A 26803-nucleotide genomic window follows, 5' to 3' on the forward strand; every position below is an offset into this window, starting at 1 on the left:
TTACAACATTCAAGTAGCATATGTCAATGCATTTCAAATGTGTTTGGTGAGGAATGAAAAAAAAACACCGAAGTTTGTTGTAACTAAGGTACCTGAAGTAACAACAAACAACGTCTAGTGATTAGACATTCAAGTAATACTGGAAAACATATTTCGTATGTTCCCGGTATGGATTCATCACAATACAGGAAATATATGAAATCAAGCTAATATTGAATGACAAGTCTAGTGGTAAGCCAGTAGAATGATCTCCAGCCAGATTCTACTAAATAACATGTATACCTGTCAGCTGCTAGCTATGTGAAAATCAATGCAATCATATATTTATTAATTATGATAGGGTTTTGTGTATAAATAAAATGATTTTATAAAAATAAATGTGTTTATTGTACCATACATCATTCATTTATATCAGATAAGATTGGAAGGGTGTTTACCTTCGAGATTACACTTTCAAACTAAAACAACCTTGAACGCTTATATGGTACTCGCGTTAACAATTACACCATGTCCTCAAAGTATACCACACTGTTTGGATGTTTATTTTTTAACCATCATTTAAGTTCAAATTGAACTTTCCCTTTTCAAGCTGGAAATACATTTTTCTTTAATGCATTCCAATTTGAAAAAAAGCTATTGACTCATTTTTGCGATACATTCTTATGTTTAATTAAATATTTTCACGGAACCTCATGAATTGCAATATATAGTTATTCATTCAATACATTGTTGTCAAACACCAGGATGAATTGGTAATCCTACTGAAAAAATATAGTCAGTTGGGCTGTATCGACGTCAGGCAGTTTAATTCGTACCTCAAGCTGTGTTCACCATAAATCACGATCGTATGTAGCATTGAGCCTTTAATCGCATACCTTCGTTACTCAATACAATGAGTCACACCGTTGTACAATACAATATTAAATGTCACTTATATCAGAACGTTTTCGAATAGATATCGAAAAACAAATTTAGAATTCAACCAAATAATAGTCAACTATTCAAACGGAAACAAAACCAAACCCTTGAAAAACGAATATTGTATTACATGTGTTATATCTTAAGTGTAGTTTTGTTCACAATACGTGTAAAATGAAGTACGAATCTTACCAGAAAATATACGTCGATCTATCTTTCCAGACATGGGTATTCTGAACAATTTTAAGACATATTAAATGAGCTTTAATAAATAAATGTTATGCAATATTGTCACCAGTATTTATTATTTACGAAATGTGTTAATTTCATCAAAGTCGTGTAAAAAGAAAATTCTGTAAATTACGCATTTTGTCATTGAAAACGAAAGAAAGCTATGCCTGAACCAAATAGAAAATTATAAATCATAATTTCACATTCGTAATATGTACTGTATTTAAACATTGAACATTTCTTACAGGTCATTTAGATCCGGCATTCCTTCAAATACACCGTCGTCTATTGATTTGAGTTTGTTGGAGGTTAAATAACTATAACAAAAGAATCACGTTAACTTATGCAACGAACGATAACTATACTGCTATAAAATACTTTAACAAATATATTAAATAAGCTTAGAATAGTTTAACATTCGTCTGCATATGTATTTATATAGAAACAACAAGAAGGTGTCTATATTCAAAAACAAAATTTAGCTGCAGACAATAATATTTCACAGTTTCATTGATAACAACATTTTTCACAGAATGCGCCAACAACATTTCATCATAAGACAACGAAACAACAAGAAATAACGTTATTCTATTATATCAAGGAGACCACATACTAAGACATGTATATATGGACAGCTGGATGGCATTTATTTCACGACAAATCGTTTGTCTATTGTTACTCACAAAATGTTTAGTTTTGTCAAGCCCCTGAACGTCGCCCGAGAAATGGTAAGTAATCGGTTGGAATCGAGGTACCTGAAAAATATCAACCAGCGCCATGTGATAAACCGGTGAGGAATTAAGAGAACACCGTTAATAGTTGTGATTTAGGTAACATAAGTAGCAACAAACAACGTCATGTGATTAGAAATTCAATTTATAAAGGTAAACATGTTTCGTAGGTTTCCGTTGTGGATTAAAAGAACCCCAAAAGTGAACAAGTTTCATGACAATACAGGAAACAGACGAAATCACACTAAATATGTTAATTGTACCATACATCATTTATTCATAAAACATTATTTGGATTGGACTGTATGTTTTCCTTTGAGTATATACCGTAAAAAATAGTATATATATATATATATATATATATATATATATATATATATATAGATATATATATATATATATATATATATATATATATATATATATATATATATATATATATATATATTATATATATATATATTTATATATATTTAAACACTTTTTAGATATATATGTTGCAAACTTAATTACATTTCCAAATGAACTTCCCTTTTTCTAAGGTAAAAATACATTATAATGCATGCCAATTAAAAAAAGGCCATTGACTTTTTTCGGTAAATTCTAATTTGAAATGAGAACATAATGAAAGGTCTTCAAATGTCACATTTCAATGAAATTATCTAACAATCTAACGTTTTCTTTTCAAAATTAAATGGACTAAATCATGTGTTATGTGATACAGTGATAGTATTATGCCTGTAATTGAAATGTAATTTATGTTCTGACATTCTATGTATTTCGAAAGTATCTCGATGTTTAATAATCAATAGCTTGTCTAGAAGCCACATAGTTTTAAAATAGCATCAAACCTTTTCGATATTGATTGTTTTACATTGTTTTGTTATTTGCGTATCTGAATAGATAATGCACATTCCAAAAATAAAAATGTCTTCACATATTTAGCGTGATAGCATTTTTAAATCATCTTTGCTCTAACAAATGTTTTCTTCATTTTAGCTCCACGATGTCTAGATTTGTTGTATTTAACAATAACTTTAATTTTGGTTTCGTTATGATTGCTTTAACTATTTAGCAGTGCATAAAACATAATAAGGAAATAAGGAATCAATGTACTTTCTAAAATCATACAGTCCCGATAACATTAATTAGGGTTTACATTGAGATCACTGGCTTTTACAATATTTATAAATGTGTTCTTAATATGAGTCCAAACGCTTTGATTGATCAAAAATTCATTAATATATGCACATCGTCATCAACTAAGACTTTGTGTTAACAATTTTCACTTAAAGGATAAAACAATGTACATTAATAAAATATTTATAACGCAAAGTTTGCTTCGTAACCGTTTTTGGTTCAATATCTAGCATATATAAAATCAGTGATACTGTTCAAATTGTAGAACATCAAAGTATGCGTTGGTAATGTATGTGTACATTTCTGAATATACTATTTGATTTGCTGTTCTGTTTTAAAATATTTCCTATTGTGTTGGTATTCTGCATCCAAAGTAAAAGTTCACAAATATTGTACAGAAAAATTAAGGATTCTTAGACATTCGTCGTTGCCGAATCTATATCTTTGTCTCACACTCTTTTGGAAGCCACTTGTTTGCAATTTGTACCCATACATTTATATTGAACACGCGATAGGTATTTGAAATTAATTAAAGAAATCGGGCAATAAAAAGTTGCTATTGCTTAGCTCATTTTGCTCACCCAAGCAAGTATTTTCAGAAGTACAGGTACTTTCTTTTCAAATACAATAATTAATGCAAACATGTTCAAGCACCGGTACATATTTATACATAAATGCATAATATAGATATCAATAACAGTATACGGGTTATATCAAGTAGATTAAAGACAAAAACACAATAAAATGATGTTATCTCTACTAAAACAATTATGAGTCATTTTTTCAGATATGTTGTATTGGCACAAGGAAAATACAAACTTTGAACATAGAGGTTTTCAATGCTTTTTAATTGATAAAAAATGGAAAACAAAGTTTAGTTTCACCAAAAGCAATCAAAGTCAGAGCTTTATTTGCCTCGGCAAAACCAACGCTTTACTTCTACATTATGGAATATTTTGTTCTATTTGCTACTTTAAAAATAATAAGATGATGCTATTATAAACACATTGGGATAAATATCAAGCTGCTCTCGAATAAAACACACATTTGTTGAAAATGGGTAATTAACTTTGATTGTCAGGGTACTTTTCAGTTTGGCAAAATGAGAATGTCATCTACAAGAACTAATTTGTCCATGGTCAGGGAAAGCGCTTAGTTTTGACTTTTGGACGCTGGAAAATGGGCACCATACGTTAAAGGAAGTTAAAACACTAGCTGAACTCTATGAATGGTCACGTGCACGTTACATGACTATATCACCGTTGTACATGCTTGTGTATTTTTGGACGCTGAAAGATTTGCACGTTTAGTATAAATTATCAAACAATAATGCTAAATTAAATCACATACGAAAATGAATAGAATATATGCTTTCTGCGTTATGCATACTAAAAATGACCTGCATGAAATCGTGACATGTGTATGCGAACACAGGATCCTTTGTTTAAAGAAGGGACAGTTTATAATTATACATCACATATCTGGTTGGACATTAAAATAATTAAACACGGTTGTACCAGCAAACTACTAACATACGTTTGAATACTTTCTTTGTTCCCCGAATCAAACTAGAAGATGATGCATGTATTATTCGATTAATAAAAGAACACATGGTTTATTATGATAGTGATATTATATTCTTAAAGCGAAGAATCAGGGCATAAATGTACTAAAAGGCTGGTATAGCATGTCATTTTAAAATGTTTTCTGTTGACTGGTTCCATGATTATCTTGTAATTTGAATGTTTTATCAACACTGTATTAATCTCTTAAATTATATATAAAAAATGTTGGATTGTTCTTTTTGATTCTTTTATTATATGTACACAATTGATATCTTGAAAAAGCTTTGAGTGTTACGTTCAAATGAATGGTCGGGCAAATCTACGTCAAAGAAACATGAGTTAAAAGATTTCTAAACTTATTGCGTTCAAACAAGCTTTTTATCTGGATCAAGAGCACTTACACTCCCAGGTTGTGAGCAATGGCAAATAATACAAATAATAAAGTTAAATATGTACAGTTATTGTCGTAAACATAGTTGATTCATGAATATATGCTGTGTCGTAGTCAGTCGGGCGTACAATTTAAACACAACTTTAACTTTAAATAAGTGTAGTATTAAATTATGATTGTGTATTCCAAATTTAGTTTCAATCGATTTATTTAAATTCGATTGTATCGAAAGTCCAAGGCTTATTGAAACGCTCTCGAGTAAATTTTTGGTAGAACCAGTACTCAGTGTCTTTTTGGGAAGATAACAGAATGCCCCTAATAGCGATCGAAACGTTGGTCTCCCGGTCGCTAGGCGGACATAATATACACTACCTATTCAAAATTTAGGGATTACTGTACTGTACTGTAAATACTGTGTTCGCAGAAACACAGACATGCGCTATTGTCAGAAGAAAACAGTTCATAGAGTTTTAGAAATTGCCAGCTAAGCTTAAGTCACTTGCTTGATAGTAAGTAACAATTATCAGTAAAATGTTACCACATTAATAATAAAAAATATAAGCTCCATGAAATTAAGTATTTTTTGTTGTGGCCACTAAATTCGAAATCGTTTAATATAGTTATCGAATATTTATATTCAATCATTTATTAAAATTAACTATCGAAACTTTAAATAAACATCAGTGACACGCAGAGAATATCCTGTATGGTATCTCACTTGCCAACCTGTGAAGTGCAGCATTTGAATTGTGACGTTATTAAAGATTCTCTATAAGTATATAGAATAAGGTGATCCATAAATATATGTGTTTCTATTTTCGTTTAACAAGTGCAATAATTAAGCTTTCCCAAAAATTAAGAATTTGTTATTTCGATGGCGTTCGTATTTCCCGTTGCTTTTCCTCTAAAAAACCTTTGTAAAGAAAGTCTTAGACCTATACACTGAAAGCGTTTTATTTGTCATTGAATAGTGATAGTGTCAATTGTATTTGAATTTCGAAAAAGGACACATATATTAGAATATGAGTGTTTTAAAAAGGAAGAGAAAGTAGATCATTGGCAACGTGCGCATGACGTATTTCAAAAAGATCAACTGTTAACTTTAAATGGCATGTGGCTGTATCATTAGTAGGTGTCTTGGAAATGACAAAACACGGGAAATCTTGCCAAATACATTTTCGACAAAACATGCGTATAATCACATTAAATACCATAACTAATGACCAAGCGACGCATAAAATGATAGGTAAGTAGACAAACATATTTGTACTTGAAACGACAGGAAGCAATGCATGAATCTAATAGGAAAATATAAATCATAATTTCACATTCGTAATTTGAAAATTTCTTACAGTTCATTTAGATCCGGCATTCCTTCAAATACACCGTCGTCTATTGATTCGAGTTCGTTGGAGGATAAATCCCTTATAACACGGATAAAAAAACGTTAACTTAAGCAACGAACGATAAGTATACTGCTATTAAATACTCTAATATTTTTTTAACATTCGTCTGCTTATGTATTTATATGTAAAAGGCAAGCACGTGTCTATATTCAAAAACACAATTAAACAAAAGAAAAGAATATTTTACAGTTTCATTGAAAAACAGCAATCTTCACAGAATGCGCCAAAAACATTTTACAATCATAAGAAAACGAAACAACAAGAAATAAAGTTATTCCATTCTATCAAACAGACCCTAGACTGAGACATGTATATATGGACAGCTGGACGGTATTTATTTCACGACAAATCGTTTGTGTATTGTAACTCACAGTTTGTTTAGCTTTGTCAAGCTTCTGAACGTCGCCCGGGAAATGTTGCGTAAATGGTTTCCATGCAGCCACCTGAAATAACATCAAACAGCGCCATTGTTTACAACATTCAAGTAGCATATGTCAATGCATTTCAAATGTGCTTGGTGAGGAATGAAAAACAACACACCGTAGTTTGTTGTAACTAAGGTGTCTGAAGAAACAACAAACAACGTTAAGTGATAAGACATTCAAGTAAAACCTGAAAAACATATTTCGTATGTTCCCGGTATGGATTCATGACAATACAGGCAATATATGAAATTAAGCAACTATTGAATGACAAGTCTAGTGGTAAGCCAGTAGAATGATCTCCAGCGAGATTCTACTAAATAGCATGTGTACCTGTCAGCTGCTAGCTATGTGAAAATCAATGCAATCATATATTTATCAATTATGATAGGGTTTGTGTATAAATAAAATGATTTTATAAAACTAAATATGTTTATTGTACCATACATCATTCATTTATATAACAGAGGATTGGAAGGTTGTTAACCTTCGAGTTTACACCTTGAAATTAAAACAACCTTGAACTCTAATATGGTACTCTTGTTAACACTTACAACATGTCTTCAAAGTATATAACACTGTTTGGGTGTTTATTTTTAAATTTTCATTTAAGTTCAAATTGAACGTATCCTTTTTCAAGCTGGAAATACATTTTTCTATAATGCATTCCAATATGAAAAAAGCTATTGACTTTTTTTGCGATAAAATTCTAATGTTTAATTAGAGAAAAGGAAGGGTCTTCAAATGTCATATTTCATTGAAATCATATTACAATATTACTTGTTCTTGTCAAATTAAATTTACTATTCCCTTTATATATAAATCAGTCATAGTATTGTGCCTGACATAATTGAAAACGTAGCTGTTTATCTTACATTCTATGTAGTTCGATAGCATCCCGATGTAAAAGAAACAATATATTGTCCATACAGTATTTTTAATAAGAGCAAACCCGTTTGTTTAAAATAAGAGCAAACCTTTTCCATATTAATTTAAATTTTATAATTATTTGTTTATTTATTTTCAAAGTATGAATTTATTTTGAAATCATAACTACATGTAAATGAAAGGTAAATTTGAATACATAAATAGTTTCAGAAAATGTAAATCATGCAGGTCCCATGTTTAGCCACGAAAAGGAAATGGATTACCAGTAAACAAAACGAAATGGAAATATGAAGGTATAATACGTTTGACATCATTGGTATATGAACAATTACTTTCATCGTTTGGTTTATGTTAAGATATTATTAAAGTTAAACAACTGCCAGTCCCATGTTTGGCTTGAATAGCATTATTGTCATAGTTATGGGATACAGCTTGAAGAATCAACAATAATTGCTAAAGTGAAAAAAGCCAGATCTTTATTCGGCTTGAACAAGCAGATGGGATTTATTTCCTTACTAATAAGTAAACCTTTGTAAGCATTAGTTCGAATAAATAGTGTCACATCAGGACTGCATTTAAAATGACTGTCAAAGCTACGTAACTCAGATCGATGTATATGAAATCATAAGGTAAGTTAGACAATACTAGCTTCTTATTTAGTTTTAATAACAAAATAAAAAGCCTCTTCCTTAGTTATTGTTTTCCCGTGATATAGGAAATTAAAATGAGTAAATAAAATAATGTAATGATATCTTGTATGCAATATTTTTATGTCATACATACATGAAAAATTAATTTCATTGTTAAGGGCTGCAGTTGGAAGAATGGACAATTATTATTGCGGTTCATAAGAACCAGTTCTTTATTTGCTAGATATGGGGAGTAAAAAAACTGGCTAATGGATTGTATTGTAGCCGTAAAAAAGAGCTTTGATTATTAATAAACACAACTATGTAAAAATATATTTTTATCCCACTTTTACAGCGATTTCGGTTGATTAAAGCCCTGTTGATTAAATATCATCTATAATCAACGGCAAGGCTATAATCAATGGCTAGAAATGACGTCATCAACTGCCGAACCGGGACTACTTTTTCCCACGCACCTCGTCACCTGTATTTGCCTAGTGCATCAATAATAAAAACAATCTCAAATGTTTGTCAATCTTAATGACATTAAAACAAATACAAGTAGAAAAAAACGTGTTTGTTGTCATTTATTGTCACTAAACTTCTAGTATTTGGTAAGTTTAACACTATGTTACAAATAGGTGCTGTTGTTGTTGCTCCCCTTTGACGGAGTCAGTTCGAGTTGCTCCCCTTTGACTATAGAACACAATCGTCTGCGAAATTGTAAATACCTCAAAATGTCTGACGAATTTGACAAAGTCAATTTCTCATTAAATTGTGATGAATTAAATAATGAACATGAGCAACAATCAACTGAAATGGAATTAACACTAAGCCAGTTCCAGGAACAATATGGGTTTGATCCATCTATTTTGTTCACAAATGAAATTGAATTGACCATTGAGAATGAAACCAGCCCCAGTAGTAGGCCTAACGCACCATCCAGTAGCAATGTCTTCCCCCAAAATTTAGATCTGCATGAGAATAAAGAGTTCTTAGATGTTAACCTCACTGATGTTGATGATTTCATTGTCCAAAATGAAAATAAAAAGACTGTAGCGAAGACCTTGTCTGACATAAACAAATTTAAACGGTTTCTAATGTCAAAATCTGAATCAAAAGAAATCCACCACATAGAACCAACTCTTCTTGATGAGTATTTGGCCACTTTCCTGTTGTCCCTTAAAAAGTCAAATGGCACAGATTTTGAACCAAGCTCCCTCCGTGGCATCATTGCTAGTGTTGACAGGTACCTGAAACGACATCGCTATGGATGTTCAGTCATGACAGGGACTGGAGCCCAATTTGCACTCACAAGGGACACCTACAATGCAAAGAAAAAAAGTCTTAAGAAACAGGTAAAATTGAGATGAACGGTTATAATTAAAAGAAACTTGGCAAAATAACATATTCAACAGAAAATGTATCATTTATGACAAAATTGTGAAATAATCCCAAGTGAAGTCTGTACGAAACTAATACCCTGTCGACATAAAGTTGCAGTTAATAAATAAAAGTCGAAAAGTCACATTAAAAGTAATACTGTAAGCCTACGAAAGAAAGAGTACGAAAAAATAAATTTAAATTAAAAAATATAGTCGAAAAGTTAAATGAAACAGTATAATAAATATAAATCACCAATTTAGGGTATGGGAAACCGTCCTAGGGAGGCCCATCCGCTGAGTGATACCGACATCGATCTGCTCTGGGAGAAGGGGATCCTTGGCACCGAGTCTCCGAAGGCCTTGTTAAATACAATCTGGTTGAACAACTGCCTTCATTTTGGCTTGCTAGGAACAACGGAGCAATACAATTTGCGGTAAGAAACATTTTTAACACACAAAATATGTATCAATTTTTCTCATTATTTTTTCACCCCATTCACAAAGTACATCCGCTTCAACTTATATGCTGTATTTTATTATTGTTCATATCTGACATTAAAGATTCTTGTATTTTGTTAGGTGGGGGGACGTCCGCCTCCGTGTAGACTCGAATGGTGTCGAGTATCTCGAGTTGAACGAGCGGCAAACGAAAACGCGCACAGGAGAGAACATCGCTGACATAAGAAAAGTGTCTCCCAAGATGTTCGGCACTTCTGGACCAAGAAATCCCGTGTTGATTTACAAGCTGTACTCGAATATGCGTCCATCTGATTTTTCTTCAGATCAGCACCCTTTCTACCTGGCAACACGCACAATTGACACTGCATCCCAGTGGTTCTTGCGTCAACAATTGGGTGTCAACAAGCTTGGTCAGATGCTGAAGGTCATGGCAAAAGACGCCAGCTTTCCCGAGCACAAGAAAATAACCAACTACCCAGTTCGCAAATTCCTGGTCCCAAAACTTCGAAATGCAAACATTCCACCCACTGAAATCATGGTCATAACAGGGCACAAAAATGTCCAGTCCATAACCAATTATTCCACCATATCTGTTGAACAGCAGCAAAAATGTTCCAACATTCTTGCTCAGTCCAGTAAATGTAACAACCAAACAGCTTCCTCTTGTTCACCTTCATGCACTGAAACTATGGTCGAAATGCAGCCTACACAACCACTGTCTACCGTTGAACAAGTTGATCTTGATGTTCGTCCCACCCAGTCACTTCACCAGCAAATGTCTTTCTCTCGTTCGAACAACTTTGCCTCACAATTCTTTGGTGCCACTTTCCACATTCAAAATTTTAATGTGAATAATTAGATTAAATCCAAGTTGTTATTGTTATTTCGTCACGAAATAACCACATATTACAACAAAGAAGCAAATGTTTTGCACCTCGTGTTCTAGTTGATAGTTTGTACATCGAAAGTGAATTGTGTGTGGTGTTAGGCTACGTTGTATACAAATGTAGTTCCTTGTATATAACAACTAAATGTTATATTAATGTTATAAAACTTTTAGATTTGCAATTCAATATGAATAAAATTGTTATTAGTAACGCACGACTCTTGTCATAGAACGATATTCTGATTTTTAAAATGACAATTTGATCAGCGGTTATTTTTGGAACGCGGAGTAATACACTGACCTTGGTTACACTACAGTCATTATCAAAGTACGACAAACACTCATGAAAACTAATTTTGTTAAAATAAAAAGGTTTACTGAATAAAAAAGTGGGATAAATAGAATAATAGGTTAGTGTTGATTATAGATCAGGTTTATCATGCTCGGCACGAAAACGAAAAAGCACTCGCCAAGGCTCGTGCTTTTTGTTTTCTAAGCCTCGCATGTAAGTTCGATTTTCGGTTTGAAAAAGAAAGGGGTTCATAGTTCATTATTCGGTCGAAATAAGGAGGAAGAAACAAGTTTATCCAGTTGCAAAACAAGGTCTGGATCGTGTATACGGTTTCCGCTAAATGTGACGTATATTTCAAGATGCTACACATACTGAATGAAACTTACACCACTACTTTAACATAATCGTTACCCACGTCAGCGCTATATTTTCCTTAGTCAAATGAATTGGATGTCGCGTATAAAGAGGACTATTTTGAAAAATGTTATGTTATAAGCTTTGATATGTGCTTTCAAACAGAGACACATACTTGCATATTCTGCTCTCCGGATAATCCAAAGATTATTTAGCAATTTTTCAAAATAATTTTTCCAAAAACATTGTTGATCAGTATTAAAGTATGTTAAATACATTGATCTTAACATGAAAAAATGTGTATCAAAAACATATTGAAAACTTTCTTTATCCAGGATAAACGAATTATTTAAATATGGTTATGCTATGTGGCGTGTACCATGACATAAGTAAGTATTTAATGTCCGGTGGTAAAACGGGTTATGTGTTTGTATATTTTCTTCTTTTTTACGCACAATTGTTATGCGATTGATGTATTATAGCTGGTTGAAACTTTTGGATTAAATACAATTAATCAACATGTACTTATAAAAAGTGCTTTTATGACTTTCCTATATTAAATTTAAACATTAGTTTATTTATTTTTTAATAAATGCGTATAATCATATTGATAATGTAACAGTGATTATAAAAGAAAAACAGACGTCATTAAAACACATGCATATATAAATCCAATACATAAGAACAAAATGATCAAGAAATATATCTTATTTATGAGTTACATTAGCGCATGGAGTACCTTGTTGTAATTAACCTACACGTAAGAACAGTAATTATTGAGATATCGTGTTTTATCGCAATTGTGAGCATATTGCAACGCTGGCTATGGCAATGCATGTAATAAGTAAAACAAATAGCGTAAAACAAATGTCACATGACATATTTATTAACCCGATATTGAATATAAACATAAAGACAGAAAAACGAAAATGAACAAGTTAAAGATTGATAAACCGACACAATACAACTGGATAAAAATATAAATAATACTAAAAAGCAGACACTTGCATATAAGTAAGGACTTTTTCTGTGCTAAGTGTTAAGAGATGTTAGCCTTTTTACCGGTGTAACGTTTTGGATTGACAGTTCCAATGCGCTGACGGTAATAAGATTTACTCTATAATAATGTTTCTGAACTTTTATGATTATAATGTTTGGGTCATTATTACAAAAGTTAATCCTCATTAAGTCATCATTTAGAACGTCATAGGAAAGCTATGGGATTTAACTTGACATAATGGAGCGAGTGATGACGCGTGCTGTGTGATGTCATACATGGTGTTGATGAATCAGTTAAAATATGCCTGTGAAGCACAATAATGAAATACCACGACAAAATTATCAAATGTACTATGCATTGGCGTGTTCTGCTTATAGATGTATATAATTATTTATGTCGTGTGCGTTGTAAAACGTTCTTCACAAATTGTCAAAAAAGTTGCATGAATGAGAGGTTCATGTTAACAGGGCTTTACCTTTTAGATACATTGCTGTCACATTATATAATATTTTTAAATACATTATATGATAAATAACAAATTAATATCACAATTAATATTGGAAACTATATCGCTAAACTTCCCAATTCCAAATTTATACTATTTACACTGCCTCAATTGTATTCCAACGCCACATGGATTGGCGTTCTGTCTACCTTTTTACGGCGACCAATGACTCGTGAGAACGCATACAATGACTCGCAAGTACAGTCTATGGGACTGTGAGGTCGTCGTGATATGCATGAAATGACTCGCAAGGCCAGTCTAGGAGAGTGTGTGGTCGTCGTGATATGCATGAAATGACTCGCAAGGCCAGTCTAGGAGACTGTGTGGTCGTCGTGATATGCATGAAATGACTCGCAAGGCCAGTCTAGGAGACTGTGTGGTCGTCGTGATATGCATGAAATTACTCGCAAGGCCAGTCTAGGAGACTGTGTGGTCGTCGTGATATGCATGAAATGACTCGCAAGGCCCGTCTAGGAGACTGTGAGGTCTTCGTGAGAACGCATGAAAGAACTCGCAAGGACAGCTTAGGAGACTGTGAGGTCGTCGTGATAGTGCATGGAAATGCGCCCTAACAGCAAGAAGGCCATGAGCGGCAAAGTAAACGTCAAAGATATGGCCTTCTTATCGCCACTTTGCCAATAGGCCGAATGGTTGCCCATACGACGTCAAAAACGCAGCAGCTATGGGAAGTAGAACATGCGTACTAGAGTCACCATGGTAAAGTCGAGAAATCGTTACATTGACGTCCGGAGATTCTGGGTCGTTACATATGCGTTACCAGTTAGTATATGGATTTTTAAAACCCTGTCACGTTATTGTTTATAGTGCCGTCGAATTACAAACGCCAATGTCATATTTGAGTCGAAGAAGATGTGCCAGAAATGTAGTATGGCCGCCATGACATCCTTAAAGATTGACGCCTGACCGAAGGTTAATCGCAGAATAATCGTTGTGTAGAAGCGCAGAACGAGGTGTTGACGTTGCTTTCACGCGAAGTAAACATAATACAGGTTTCGGTTGCTATGGTTGAAATACCATTTATTTCGTAAGCTGTTACACAAATCGGTCTTCTGAGCTGAATATGGGCTCTTCACAAAAACGGACTGTTTGTGTCGCAGTAATGAGGCCGGTCCAGTGTAACGCGAGTACAAAGGCCATTTTATGTATTACAGAATAGTATAAACAAGGAAATCGGGGAAAATGGGGAACATGATATTGTATACATAAAATTAATATTTAGCTACTTGTTTATCATTCAAATACAAGATTAAACTGCAATTTGTTTATAGAAAGTGCTGCCTAATTATTCTTACAATCAGGTAAATTATAGTGTTTTGATACTGTTTGTATAAGTCATTTTTGGGAAATTTAGTTTGATTAAATGTTTAAACAAGTTTTTATTACATCGATTTTGCAAAACAATTCACAGGTATGTTATTCCGATATTAAACTTGATGTAGTTTATTAATCTGTGAAACATTTAAGTCATTGCATATTAAGTAAACACAAAGTTTTGCCAAAAATATCTATTGATTGCATTGTTGCTGTAGCTCTTTTCCGATAATTAATGTTATGATTCACTCTATCATGATGGTAATAGTGATGGCATACCAATATAAAAAGATCATAAGGATTTGTCAACCATGTGTGATGAGAACATTATGCGAAATACCTAAAGTTTAATATTCTATGGATGTAATGTTACTATTTACAAAAAGGTATATGGGACAAAGAATGTAAGTGTTTTAACGTTTTATGGCATTTTTTACGTTTCAATCATAGTTTCGGTCCTATAAAGCATCGTAGTCTTACAGATCAGGTCGTGAAGCTGTTGGCATATTTACGTAAACGTTACATTTAATATATATTTAGCAATGAATGTCTGTACAACTGTTTACAAATGTGTGTAGGTAATACAACATAAAACTCATAAAAGCAAGGAATACAAGAAACTGCCAACTGGATTATTATCAGTAAATAGCGTCATTTTTTCTGTACACAAAGTTTGGTGAAGTAGCCCGCCTTTATATTAAACTTATGAAAGTGAGAACATATGGTTACCAAATGTAGACTGCGCGAAAACAACATTAGTTTTGTTGAACAATACACACATGCTTCGTTCGCGTCATGTTAAAGGAAATGATCACGACGGGGAGCTAGTTCAGGGTAGTGGCAAGCAGCCTAGCTAGACATGGACAACACAAATTGGTGTTCTCTGCGAATGCCTGTGTTTCAATATTTTGTGATTAGTACAATAATAATTTAAAAAAAAAACGGTTAAAGATAAAATGCATTCAAAATATAAATACGAAAACTTCTTTTCTATATGATAGAGGTCAACATGCAATAACATTGTTCAATAATCACTGAGACCGGGTGTTTAAAGTTTCAGAGACAACCTCAGACACTTTTCAAACACGTGTCTAGATAAATCACTAAATACTTCAAACTATATGTTTATAGATGGGTTTTTAGTGAAAGTTCCGGAAACAAGTCTCCATATAAATACAATACCTGAGTCATGATCAAAATGCATATGTTTTTTCTGAAAAAAAGCATTCGATGATAATGCAATGTTGTTCTCAAGCATGTCACATGATGTGCATCTTTAACACTTGAAACAAATTATGTATTCAAATATATTACAACGCAATGTCTCCTATAAAATACTCTCGCACAGAAAGATTCTTGTAATGATAAATACCGGTTATGATCTGAAAAGATGCAAAGTGCTGCTGAAAAAGAAAAATAAGAAAGATCATAAGGTGTTTTTGTGGTAGAGCCATTTGCATAATCGCACTCGTTAAAGTGGGAACATGGTTATTAATTTAACCGTTCATCATAAGTGTATCTATGTCAAATCAAATTCTTATTGTCAATAAAATATATACAAATTATTGTTTGCAACTTGCGCCTAATATGTACGTTTTTTTTATATGCAAATACGGAATATTTACAGACATCGATCCTTACTTGAGGCAAAAATATAGTTATATAAGGAATGGACCCGAGTTGAGATACATAGCAATGTATTGACATTCTCGCAAATACGGCAACACACTCATACACAAATATAAATAAATTATCCAAAACAACATAAATACAGTTAGACAATTTACGCGCTAAAGAATTTTGTTTTATGTGTATTGACGATAAAGATTAATAGAAGACAATATAAAAAATAAAAAAGTTAATTAAATGTAGATAAACCGAATATACCGAATACATAAAAGTATACGTGCGAATAAATGTAGGGACTGCCTATTTACATATTGTAAGGTAAAGCTAGCGTATAACTGGATAAACCAACAATCCTTTGCATTTACCGTTTCCTAGCGCTTACCCCAGCTTTCATCATAATTATGGTGCTTTGTGTTATGCATGTTGTTACTTGTATAAAACTAATTATTATTCTCATAATGTTTTTTGGTTTATTGTTATCATATTATTAGCAGTACTGTACATGAAATAAAACTGTCACGTGACCCAACAAGTCAACATCAGTAGGTGTTTTTTGAAGGAAAACAGCTGCATCAGGTAGTTTTTTTTTTTTTCAATATCTTTGCTGATCGTCATCTTGCTTTCAAACGACCCAGTGGAAGCAATAAGGCATGGGTAAGGCTGTACCACGCGTCGCGTGTGTTGCTCTGGTTTTCAAGAACACTTCGACACAAATTTCAATTGTAGAAGCAAACGTCAGTAGTAAAATTACAAAAAGATTGTGTTTACAAAAATAAACGATCACACAACTGTCAATGCCTTACCGGACGAACATATATTACATATGTATATGCATAAACACATACAAATATGTAATTAATATACGTTAAAAGAGTAAAAACTGATATGGCAAACGTCAGTAGTAGGAATAAAAATGGCAAACATCAGTAGCCATAAAATGAAAACGGCAGTTGACGAATATATGCAGGCATTCCTCTACCGTTTAGGCACACCTATTACTATGTTTACTAAAATAATGACAATAACTTTAAAAAGTATTGCATTTATGTAGATTTAGAACATTGATAGTATTTATTACTTTGCACACATAAGAACAAAACCTGTGCTATATATACATTTATACGTACGAACAGTGAAAAGGTTCCTTTGAAAAGGACGTTTATGAACGAAAATGGTAAATCAGCTCGACGCGCGTGTGTGTGTGTGTGTTGTTCATGTACCTTTTCTCAAGAGTGGTCGTCAGCCGTTATAAATAATAAATATATGCCATAAAATTGTTACATTACATTTTATTTACGACATTTTTTTAGTGTAAACTCTTATTCATTTTGTATGGCTAATTGTTACAAGAAATAATTATCGCTCAAAAAATATGTTTTTAAAAACTAACCAAGGTCAATATCTTCAAATGATTTGTATACATTATACATAATCTGTGTTAAGTTTCTTAACACGATGAATATTTTCATACGGTATATTTAACCTGTTTTCAGATATGTCATATGTGTTTCGTTTGTGCGGAGACGCCCTCAATGTGAGGGTTAAAACTGGACGATGACAGGCACATCGGCTTGTCAAAATATTCATGTTGTGAGAAGCAATTTAGTAGAAAAGTGGACCTTACCAGACACATGTGAGTATTTGTCAAATAAACAGCAAGAAGAATTAACTGACATTTTTAATAAGTATCGGCACAATATACATACACTAATTCATTCAAAAATCCTTTAATCAAAGGGACTCAGTCACTATAGAGCCCCAACAACTCTGAAATGAAGAATATACTATGTGTAAATAATAGATTTATAATATTTATAAGCAAAATATTTCTTGTGAAACGTATCAAGATATTTTAAGATGAAATAGTAAAAATGCATTGAAATTTGCGAACGTATACGTGATGACCATCTTCGTAGATCGACATAATATGGGTGTTTACTCGATGAAGTTAGACACGGAAAATGTCAAACGCCGACATGTTTGACTTGGATTGTGATGAAAACGCAAAAAACTTGCTGCTAAACACGAACAAAAGATTCGCCACATGGTAAATACAAAACGAGAAGAGAAGAAATCAAATAAAGTGCAAGAAAATAGAGATGCAAACGTGCTTAAAACAAATAACGATGATCGACCAAAGTAAGATTCATTGTCAAGCAATCGCCGAAACAACGGTTGGAAATCAAAGGATTCAGTGAATCGCAAAAGGGATAAACGCATCGAAATTTCGAAAAATACGGCGCAATGTGTTTCTGATTCCAAGAATACGGACAACGCAGTATTACATCACACACTGGAAACACAGTCATCGGAACAAAAAGGCGAGAGTTCAATACCTGACGATAGAGCAACACGGTCAAAAAACGAGCAAGCCCCGGGTCCAAAGAAAACTTACGCACAGACATTGAGCAACGGTGCACATGTAAATCTAAACTTCATATTTCAACTTTTCAAACATCGTTGGTTAGCCTAACAAAAACCGTTGCGCAACTATAAGCAGCAACGTCTCAAAGGAGAAACGACAGAGACGTTTTGTCCGTGTTTCAGACCAAAACACATGGCGAAAGACAAATAAACAGCTTCGCAAAATTCAGAAAGGAAAGAAGACAGTTTTAAACCTTTTATCCAGGCGTCTCACTGATGATGATTACATCCTGTTCGGCAAAGGTTTGAAATTTTGTCCCAAGATACGTTCTCATAATAACATTAAATAACTTAAATACAGTAGGCGTTTAAGACTTAAATAATTTTTCAATGACTTAAATAACCCTGATACACAGTCTACTACTATTAATAATGATGAAGACTTTACACGGCCATTCTTCAATAAACGCGAATCTACGTTTACTCCTGCCGCCAGACATGTACCTTGACTTTTATATCCCAGCTATCACAGAAGAAATAGTACAGTCCGCTTGTAAAAAACGACAGTATAGTAATATTACAAAGGAGGAACTAGCTTCAATTCAAAAACTGCCCCAAGATGACAGCAATTTAATTTACAGAAGAATATGAACTGTGCATCTAAAGATGTAATTTAAGAATTACATGTACACAGTTTAATAAGCAGTGCGTTGGACAAACCATGCGACCGGTGTCAAAGAGAATGACGGTCATCGATTTGACATAACAAACTTTTCTGACGATGCATTTGCAACATTGGTTGCATCACATTTTATTGAAGATCAGGACAGTGGAAATGACTTTTGCTTTATGCCAATTGATGTTGTTAGTAACAACATAAATCGTCAGTGTAAACTTACTGGATACATAGACTTAAAACATTATACTCTAATGGTATAAATAACACGGTTCCTTTTAACATAAAAGACTAGCTCTGCAATTTAATTAAGCTTACTTTTGTTATATGTAATTTTATAGGAAATTGTGTATTTTTTAATCCGAAAGTTATCTTCATTTAATTGACGTTCATTTAATTTACGTACATTTTCGCTCAATTTAATGTAAAGACAATGACGTAACATCCGCTTTCTGTTATTATTTGTGTTATCCTGATGAAGGCGTAAGCCGAGACGTTGATAAAAAAGGGTAGAAAAATATGTGTTTTATTGGATTTATCATACTAAGATGAAATAGTAAACACTACTATTCTGGTTGTTAAATTATAATGTTTAATATTCTGTATAACATTAACAGTTGAGTAGAACTAGTAGTTCGATATTTCTTCATTTCAGCCATAGGTCGTGAGCTTGATCCCCGCTCTTGGTTTTAAATCTTTTAACGTGTTATCGATTTGTTTTATTTTCTGACAAATGTGTTAATGCCAAAAAAACAACTTAAATTAATTTCACGAACAGAAAAAAAAACATTACCAAATAAATAAACAAATGTTAAGCTATTTGTTTCATTGAGTTCACAAGATTCAAATGCAGTCGAAAAAGCGTATCGTTTAAATATGTACATGTTCCTTTCAAAATAGAACCTCTGGTAATTGTAAAATTATGTTTAAGGCCCATTGTGCATTCGGACACGCGACAATGTGTTGTTCAGAATTTGCTACCAAAACAATTTTGACAAAACACCGAAGAAGAGAGGAATCAGCCGTAAGATAGATTCAAGTCTAATGGGTGGCGCTGGATTGAAAGAAAGTTGGACTTATTCAAACTCATATTGATGAGAAAAGGCAAATGTGACATATGTGGGTAGTCGTACGGACAAAGAAGTAGTCTATTAAAACAAAAGGATAAATAATGCCAATTAAATGTTCAGATTATTCAGATTACCAGTAGATCAAGTTGTTGCACGCTATTTTTATTATTTAGTTCCGTTTTGTTTTCAATTATTATTTTCCATTGTTACCGATAGTATATTTTACAGTCAATATGATCTCACAATGTTTGTTTTTTTCCGTCTAAAAGTCCAAAACAGGAGGTATACTGTTTATCCCTCTCGGAAGGACACTATTTTAGCTTTGTCCGTCCGTTCTTCCGTCAAACGTTTCCGCTGAGAGATGGTTTAAAACCGTTGTATTAAATTATATGAACCTTACATAAAGTTTATCATCAAACTGAGGTGGTAAATGCTAGATTCTGTCGGATTCGACTTGATAATGCCAGGCCCTCCCCCCCCCTTAATAATCAATATGAAAGTTTTGTCAATCTTTTGAATATGTTTTTTCTTTCGTTACCTCAGTTTGATTTTTAATATAACCGGTTGATGGTATTTTTTGGTAATAATTGAACATCCCCATGGAACAAATATGTGTGTTAACCCCAATATCACAATTCAAACATGCAAAGCAGTCATTTTAATCTCTTTGGCAGAGATTCGTTTATTTTACTTTACATAGAAGTTAAGGTGCATAGTACTTTTGTATTCGTATTCATCGCAATTGTTATTGGATCCTAAAACCCTTTGAACATCGAAGGCGATGAATACATTTGAGGGATTATATATTGCGATTATACAGTCAAATGCTAAAATGGTGCTTCGCAATCTAACCGTTCTTTTTCTGGATTGGAAACAAAACATAAAAAACAAGTTTTGACTCGAAAACCAAGTTCCATTGTTGTTGTTTTTTTCTTTTGAAATTAAGTGGCACTATTTATGTCCTTTTGCTTTTTTTTTTAAATCTGATTACGTTATGTTTTTCTGAATTTCTTTTTAAATTATGCTGTGATAATCTGTATGTTTCCTTATTTTAATTTTTTGCTCTGTGTAGTTTATTTGTAAAACTTATTAATGTACACTAAATTAAAGGCGAATTGTGGTGCAATCATCATAATTAAAAAGTAGTTTGCTTTCCTATTTAATGTCACCTTCTGATTTGATTTTGCATTACGGTTTATTCCGAGAGCTATACTCAAATAGTGTGTGTGCTCGCCTGCGTGCGCGTTTGCGTTAATGATATGTGTCAAAAATAAAATAAGTAAACTAGTTGTTTTATTTTGTCAACACAGTAAGAATATTTCGTAAATCGCTATATGCTAATGCGTATTAATGCACATTAACACCGAAGCAAAAGCTTGTGTTCGCAATTCTAAGACGATACACGACTTTTTTCTATCAAGATAATGTGGGAAATCAAGTTAAGGATATTCTGCAATAATTATGGGCATACCTTTATATTTTAAAAATAGAACCTTACAGTTTACCAAAACATTGTAGCAAAATGCATATTCTAAAAGCTCGCTCTAAATGAAATGTTACAAACTTGACTTGTATATAAATATAATGCATTTGATCGTCAATTTGTTTGTACCAATTTATATTATCATCGTTTGATTCTGCACTAGGAAATATATTTATATTGGCAAATTGTATTGCTTTGAGAAGCAGGCCATTTGCAAGAGGCAAGAGCTAAACTTTCATTTGCATTTGAAGACTGATTATCATCCAGGCGATGTTACTGGAGATTGTTATACAAGAACTCATTGAATCGGATCGACCTTTCATGTGTGTCCGAATCGACAGAAAACTTTTCCTTCGTGTCATTCTTAAAAAAAATCTATTTTTTCCACAATTTAATATAAGTAGACATCATGAAAAGAAACTATATCTATTAACTATTATGGGATTGATTAATTATATCAGCTTACACAAGTAAAAAAAAAATGAAGAAATATTTATTGATCATACAATGTATACGGTTTTGCGTTATTTACTTTTGCTTAAGGTAATATAAAGAATTATGGTTGATATTGTCACTTCAGTAGATGTCAAGCAGCAAATGCGTACAAGTGTATGAACTGCATGGTTACGTTTGAAAACAACAACAACGTATATAAGTACTTCGAACTGTATTGAAACAAAGACTTTAGTGCGTTCCTCTTTTGAGCGGCTGGTGACGCAGATGTTATTAACTGTAGGGGACAAAACCATTAAGTTGAGGCTTAGATGAAAGAAACAACAAGCACCTTAGCACTTTAAACAATACACTGTAATCATCCTTGACACAATTTAAATGATCTTTATATTTTAAAAAAAATGATGAAACAGTTAAAATATAAAAAGGCAAAAATAAATAAAGTTACATGTTATTATATTTACATTCGCTAATATTTGATGCTGCAAAAGTTAAATAAGTCGTGCATTGTGACATCAATTTTAAATTGTAATATTTTACCATAAATTAGTATAAATAAAAATGTTTCACATGTTTTTTAAATGAAACGCCTGCATATAATCGTCAACTGCCGTTTGCATTTTTCGCTACTGACGTTTGCCATTCTTAAACGTACCATTGTCGTTTGACATATTTGTGTTTACTCATTAAACGTATATTTTATATCCTATACAAAATATATGTAATATATGTTCGTCTGGTAAGGCATAGGCAGTTCTGTGATCGGTATATTTTGTAAACACCCATTCTTTGTAATTTTACTACTGACATTTACTTCTACAATGGAAATTTGTGTCGAAGTTTTCTCGAAAACCAGAGCAACACACACAACGCGTGATACACCGATCTCAAGCTTTACGCATGCCTTATTGCATGTACTATGTCGTACGAAAGCCAATAGGCGGTAAGCAAAGATATTGAAAAATAACCTACCTGATGCGGCTGTTTTCCTTCATAAAACACCTACTGACGTTGACTTCTGGGGTCACGTGACATTTTTTGTTCATTTCAAGTAACTATTGTAACGACAGCTGATTTTACTGATATCACCATTCAGAACGTCATGTGACAGCTTCTAAACGTAGTATTATGGAACGTGTGATAAGGCTTGCTGTGTGATGTAATATGCCATCCTGATAAATCCGTTAAAAAGCAACAGCGAAACACAAATATCGCAAACCGTGCGTATATGTTCATAATAGGTACCACTGCAAACGCCGATGTGGTATTTAAGCCGTAGAAGACACGCATGACATATAGTGATACCAGAATACAGGCCTCAGATGCTATGGTTGAAATAGCATTTATTTCGTCGGGAGAAACAAAAATAAGTGTTTTTAGGACGAATATCAGCGTTTCAAAAATGACTGTTCGAACGCGTTTACGAATCCAGTGTTTTGTGACGTGGATATAAATGACAACTATTTTTTGACATTAAAATATAAATCAGTAGATTAAAGGGAAGGCCAGAGGCGTCGAGTTATTTATCAAACATGGACGCTGACAGCGGACGAAGCAAAGTCTTTAGCTACGATTATGGGTGAATTTGACACTTATGTGAATCCGAAATAGAACAAAGTGTTTGCTAGATATAAATTCAAATGCAAAGTGCAGTAAACAAAAGTTAATCTGCAGAATAATTCATCACTGATCTAAAATTGTTGATAAAATACTGTGGCAGTATGAACGCAAAAGAAATTCTTAGTGTAAACACAATAAGAAGACAAAGGCCATTTAAGTATGCTCAAGCCAATGGTGGTGCTAAACCAAAGCATTATGAGAAGAATTCCAAGCCTGCTATTTACCAGAGGTGTAGGCATGTACATAACAGCATTTAGGAAAACATGCATGAAGCGTCACAGATAAAATTATTTCACGAAAATGTGTAAAGGCGCATGTAAAGCAAAATATAAAAAGTACATCAACTAGAGGATATGGACTTTGAATTTGTTGCTTTATTTGTTGGAGCGATTGATAGTCAAAAGAATCAAAAGCCAGGTTTATTTTATAAGGAACTTTCAATTAATGGAAAGAACATTCCGTTTCAATAAGACACGGGTGCTAAGTGTAATGTACTGTCAAAACGAGATCTTGAAAAGCTTTAAATTAATCAACCATAAATGAAAACAAACACTGCTTTGCGTTCATTTTCCGGACACAGAATTTAACCGTTGGATATAATAACACTACCATTAACGCTTAAGAGCAAAATACAATTCGGTCAGTTTTATATGGTCACAACCAGATCACAGTCGGTGTAAAGTGGTGAGACGTCGGAAAAGATAGAATTTATAAAAAGGATAAACTCTATAGAACAAAACATGGATGTGTTTGAAGGTTAGGTTTAGGTTGTTTACCAGGATCATATCACATATAATAGACCCAAACGTAAAGCGTGTTGTTCAGCATGTGCGTAAAGTGCCAATTCCCATGAAACAAAAAGTCAAAGATGAGCTTCCGATAATGGAGTCACTAGGCGTTATAACACAACACATTGAGCCAACTGAATGCGTGAACGCTTTCGTAACAGTGAAATAAAACTCCTGTGATGTAAGAATATGCATCGACCCGCGACATCTGAATGAAGCACAATGGAGAGAACATTATCCGATGAAAAAAGTGTAGGATATAGTATCAGAGATGCATAACGCGAAAGATTTTAGCACACTAGATGCAACAAGTGGGTTCTGGACTTAAAAGACACTAGATGCAGAAAGTTCAACAACGTTTCAAACACCATTCGGTATATACAAATTCTTAAAAGCTCCGTTTGGAATTAAGTCCATTCCGGAAATGTATCAGCGTGTCATGACAGAGATGATACACGATCAAGAAGGAACGCAGGTGATAGTACATAGTCTGGGGAGAAAACATCCAAGACCATATACAAAGACTTAAGCGAGTATAAGACAGAGTGCAGCAAAACAACTTAAAACATCTTTTTGGTAAATGCCAGTTCAAGAATGAAGAAGTCCATGATGTGGGTCATTAAATCAGTCAAAATGGAATTGAGGCAGACCCTTACAAGGTCAGAACTGTTCAAGACATGGAAAGACCTGATAATAAGAAAGAACTATCTCCATGTCTAAGCTTCAGCACATACATGAAGAAATGTTTGCCAAATATGTTATAGAAAAATGCGCCAATTCGAAAATTGTTGGAAAAGGACATACTGGCAGTGGGAAAACCCAAAGAAGAATGCTTTAAACAAATTAAGGAAATTACATCGACAACACCTGTTTTAGTTTTTTTTATCCAAGTTAGGGTCTTACGTTGAATGTAGATGCTAGTTCATTCGGACTTGGAACAGTCCTTTTGCAAATCAAAAAAAAAAATGCATATGCATCCCACGCATTGAATCCAACACAGCAAAGATAATCCCAAATTGAGAAAGAGACTCTTGCAATTGTTTTTTGTTGTAAAAAAATTATACCATTATTTGTATGGACGCAAGTTTACAGTAAAGATTGATAACAAACCTCTTGAGAGTATTCCGTAAATCGATAGTGGAGAGTCCATTGCGTATTTCAAGATTTATCTTGCAGTTGCACATGTATGATTTCAAGTTGAACTATAAAGCTTTTTAAACTATGTTTTTGTCAAGAAATAACTTACCAGATACTGAGGACAAAATACCAGATATTGATATCAATCAATTACAGTTATATGCTTATTTAACTTTGTCTGAGGAGAAATATAGGGCGTTAAAAAAGCTTCTGAAGAACATGAGGACATGCAATGTATCAAACCCTTTATTGGGAAAAGATGGACATAACAGAAGTACCAGACTCCATTAAACGTTACACAGTATTGGTCGTTTAGACACGATCTCACATGACTGTGTTGATGGAATTCAATTCAAAGGTTCAAGGTTATAATCACAAAACGGCTACAACGAAGCATGTCGCATATTGTGAATCGAACACATTAAGGTATAGTAGCAAGAAAAAAGAGAAATGTTATCCCGTATCTTAAAAAGCAAATTCCGCAATTTGGCTACATATATGAACTTGTTACTGATAATTGACCGCAATTTGCTTATAATCAGCCTGTTAAAATAGTAATCAAAGTCAGTTAAATGAGTGTGATGAATTCAGTAAATCAATGTTATTGAAGATCAGTGTAATGTCAGTAAATTCTTTAAAGTACATTTTAGTGCTCACTGAAGAGTAATGAAGAAGAGTTTGATTCAGGAATGAGTAGAAGAAAGGAATAAAAACAGTGCCATGAACACACGATAAAGTCGAAATACGTTTCAAGATTATTTGTCATTTTAAATTTAAATTGTCGAACACTTAGTGTGATATTTTATTTAGTTGCTTATTCAATTTATAAGTTACATTGAGCCAATGTATACATACATTGTGAAAAATAACTTTAAAATATTTAGTCCAAAGTTAAAGTGAACATTCGTATGAAAGGTTGAAAAACTGAACATTGAAGTAGAAAGTTTTAAATCTGAATAATTTAAAGATTATTGAATTAGTATGCAATGTATGTTCAGTGAGAACAGTTTTATGGCTATGTATTATACAAACAAAACATTTGGAAACAT

General features: G+C 33.0%; 1 protein-coding gene across 1 annotated transcript; it reads left to right on the forward strand.

Moving 5' to 3' along the window:
- The first annotated feature begins 9421 nt into the window (after positions 1–9421).
- Positions 9422–25337, forward strand: LOC127863940 (uncharacterized protein KIAA1958-like). The gene is made up of 4 exons (XM_052403622.1): positions 9422–9679; positions 9968–10140; positions 10286–10408; positions 25205–25337. Exons 1-4 carry the CDS (start codon positions 9422–9424, stop codon positions 25335–25337), a joined length of 687 nt encoding a protein of 228 aa, XP_052259582.1.
- The last annotated feature ends 1466 nt before the right edge of the window (positions 25338–26803 follow it).

The sequence above is a fragment of the Dreissena polymorpha genome, unplaced genomic scaffold, assembly GCF_020536995.1.
Source record: "Dreissena polymorpha isolate Duluth1 unplaced genomic scaffold, UMN_Dpol_1.0 chrUn064, whole genome shotgun sequence".
Lineage (NCBI taxonomy): Eukaryota > Metazoa > Mollusca > Bivalvia > Myida > Dreissenidae > Dreissena > Dreissena polymorpha.

Coding starts and splice junctions, on each gene's coding strand:
- LOC127863940 (XM_052403622.1), top strand. CDS start 9,422: ATGTCAAAATCTGAATCAAAAGAAATCCACCACATAGAACCAACTCTT. Junction 9,680..9,967: donor AAAAAAGTCTTAAGAAACAG/GTAAAATTGAGA, acceptor TCACCAATTTAG/GGTATGGGAAACCGTCCTAG. Junction 10,409..25,204: donor AGAAAAGTGTCTCCCAAGAT/GTTCGGCACTTC, acceptor GGTAAATGCCAG/TTCAAGAATGAAGAAGTCCA.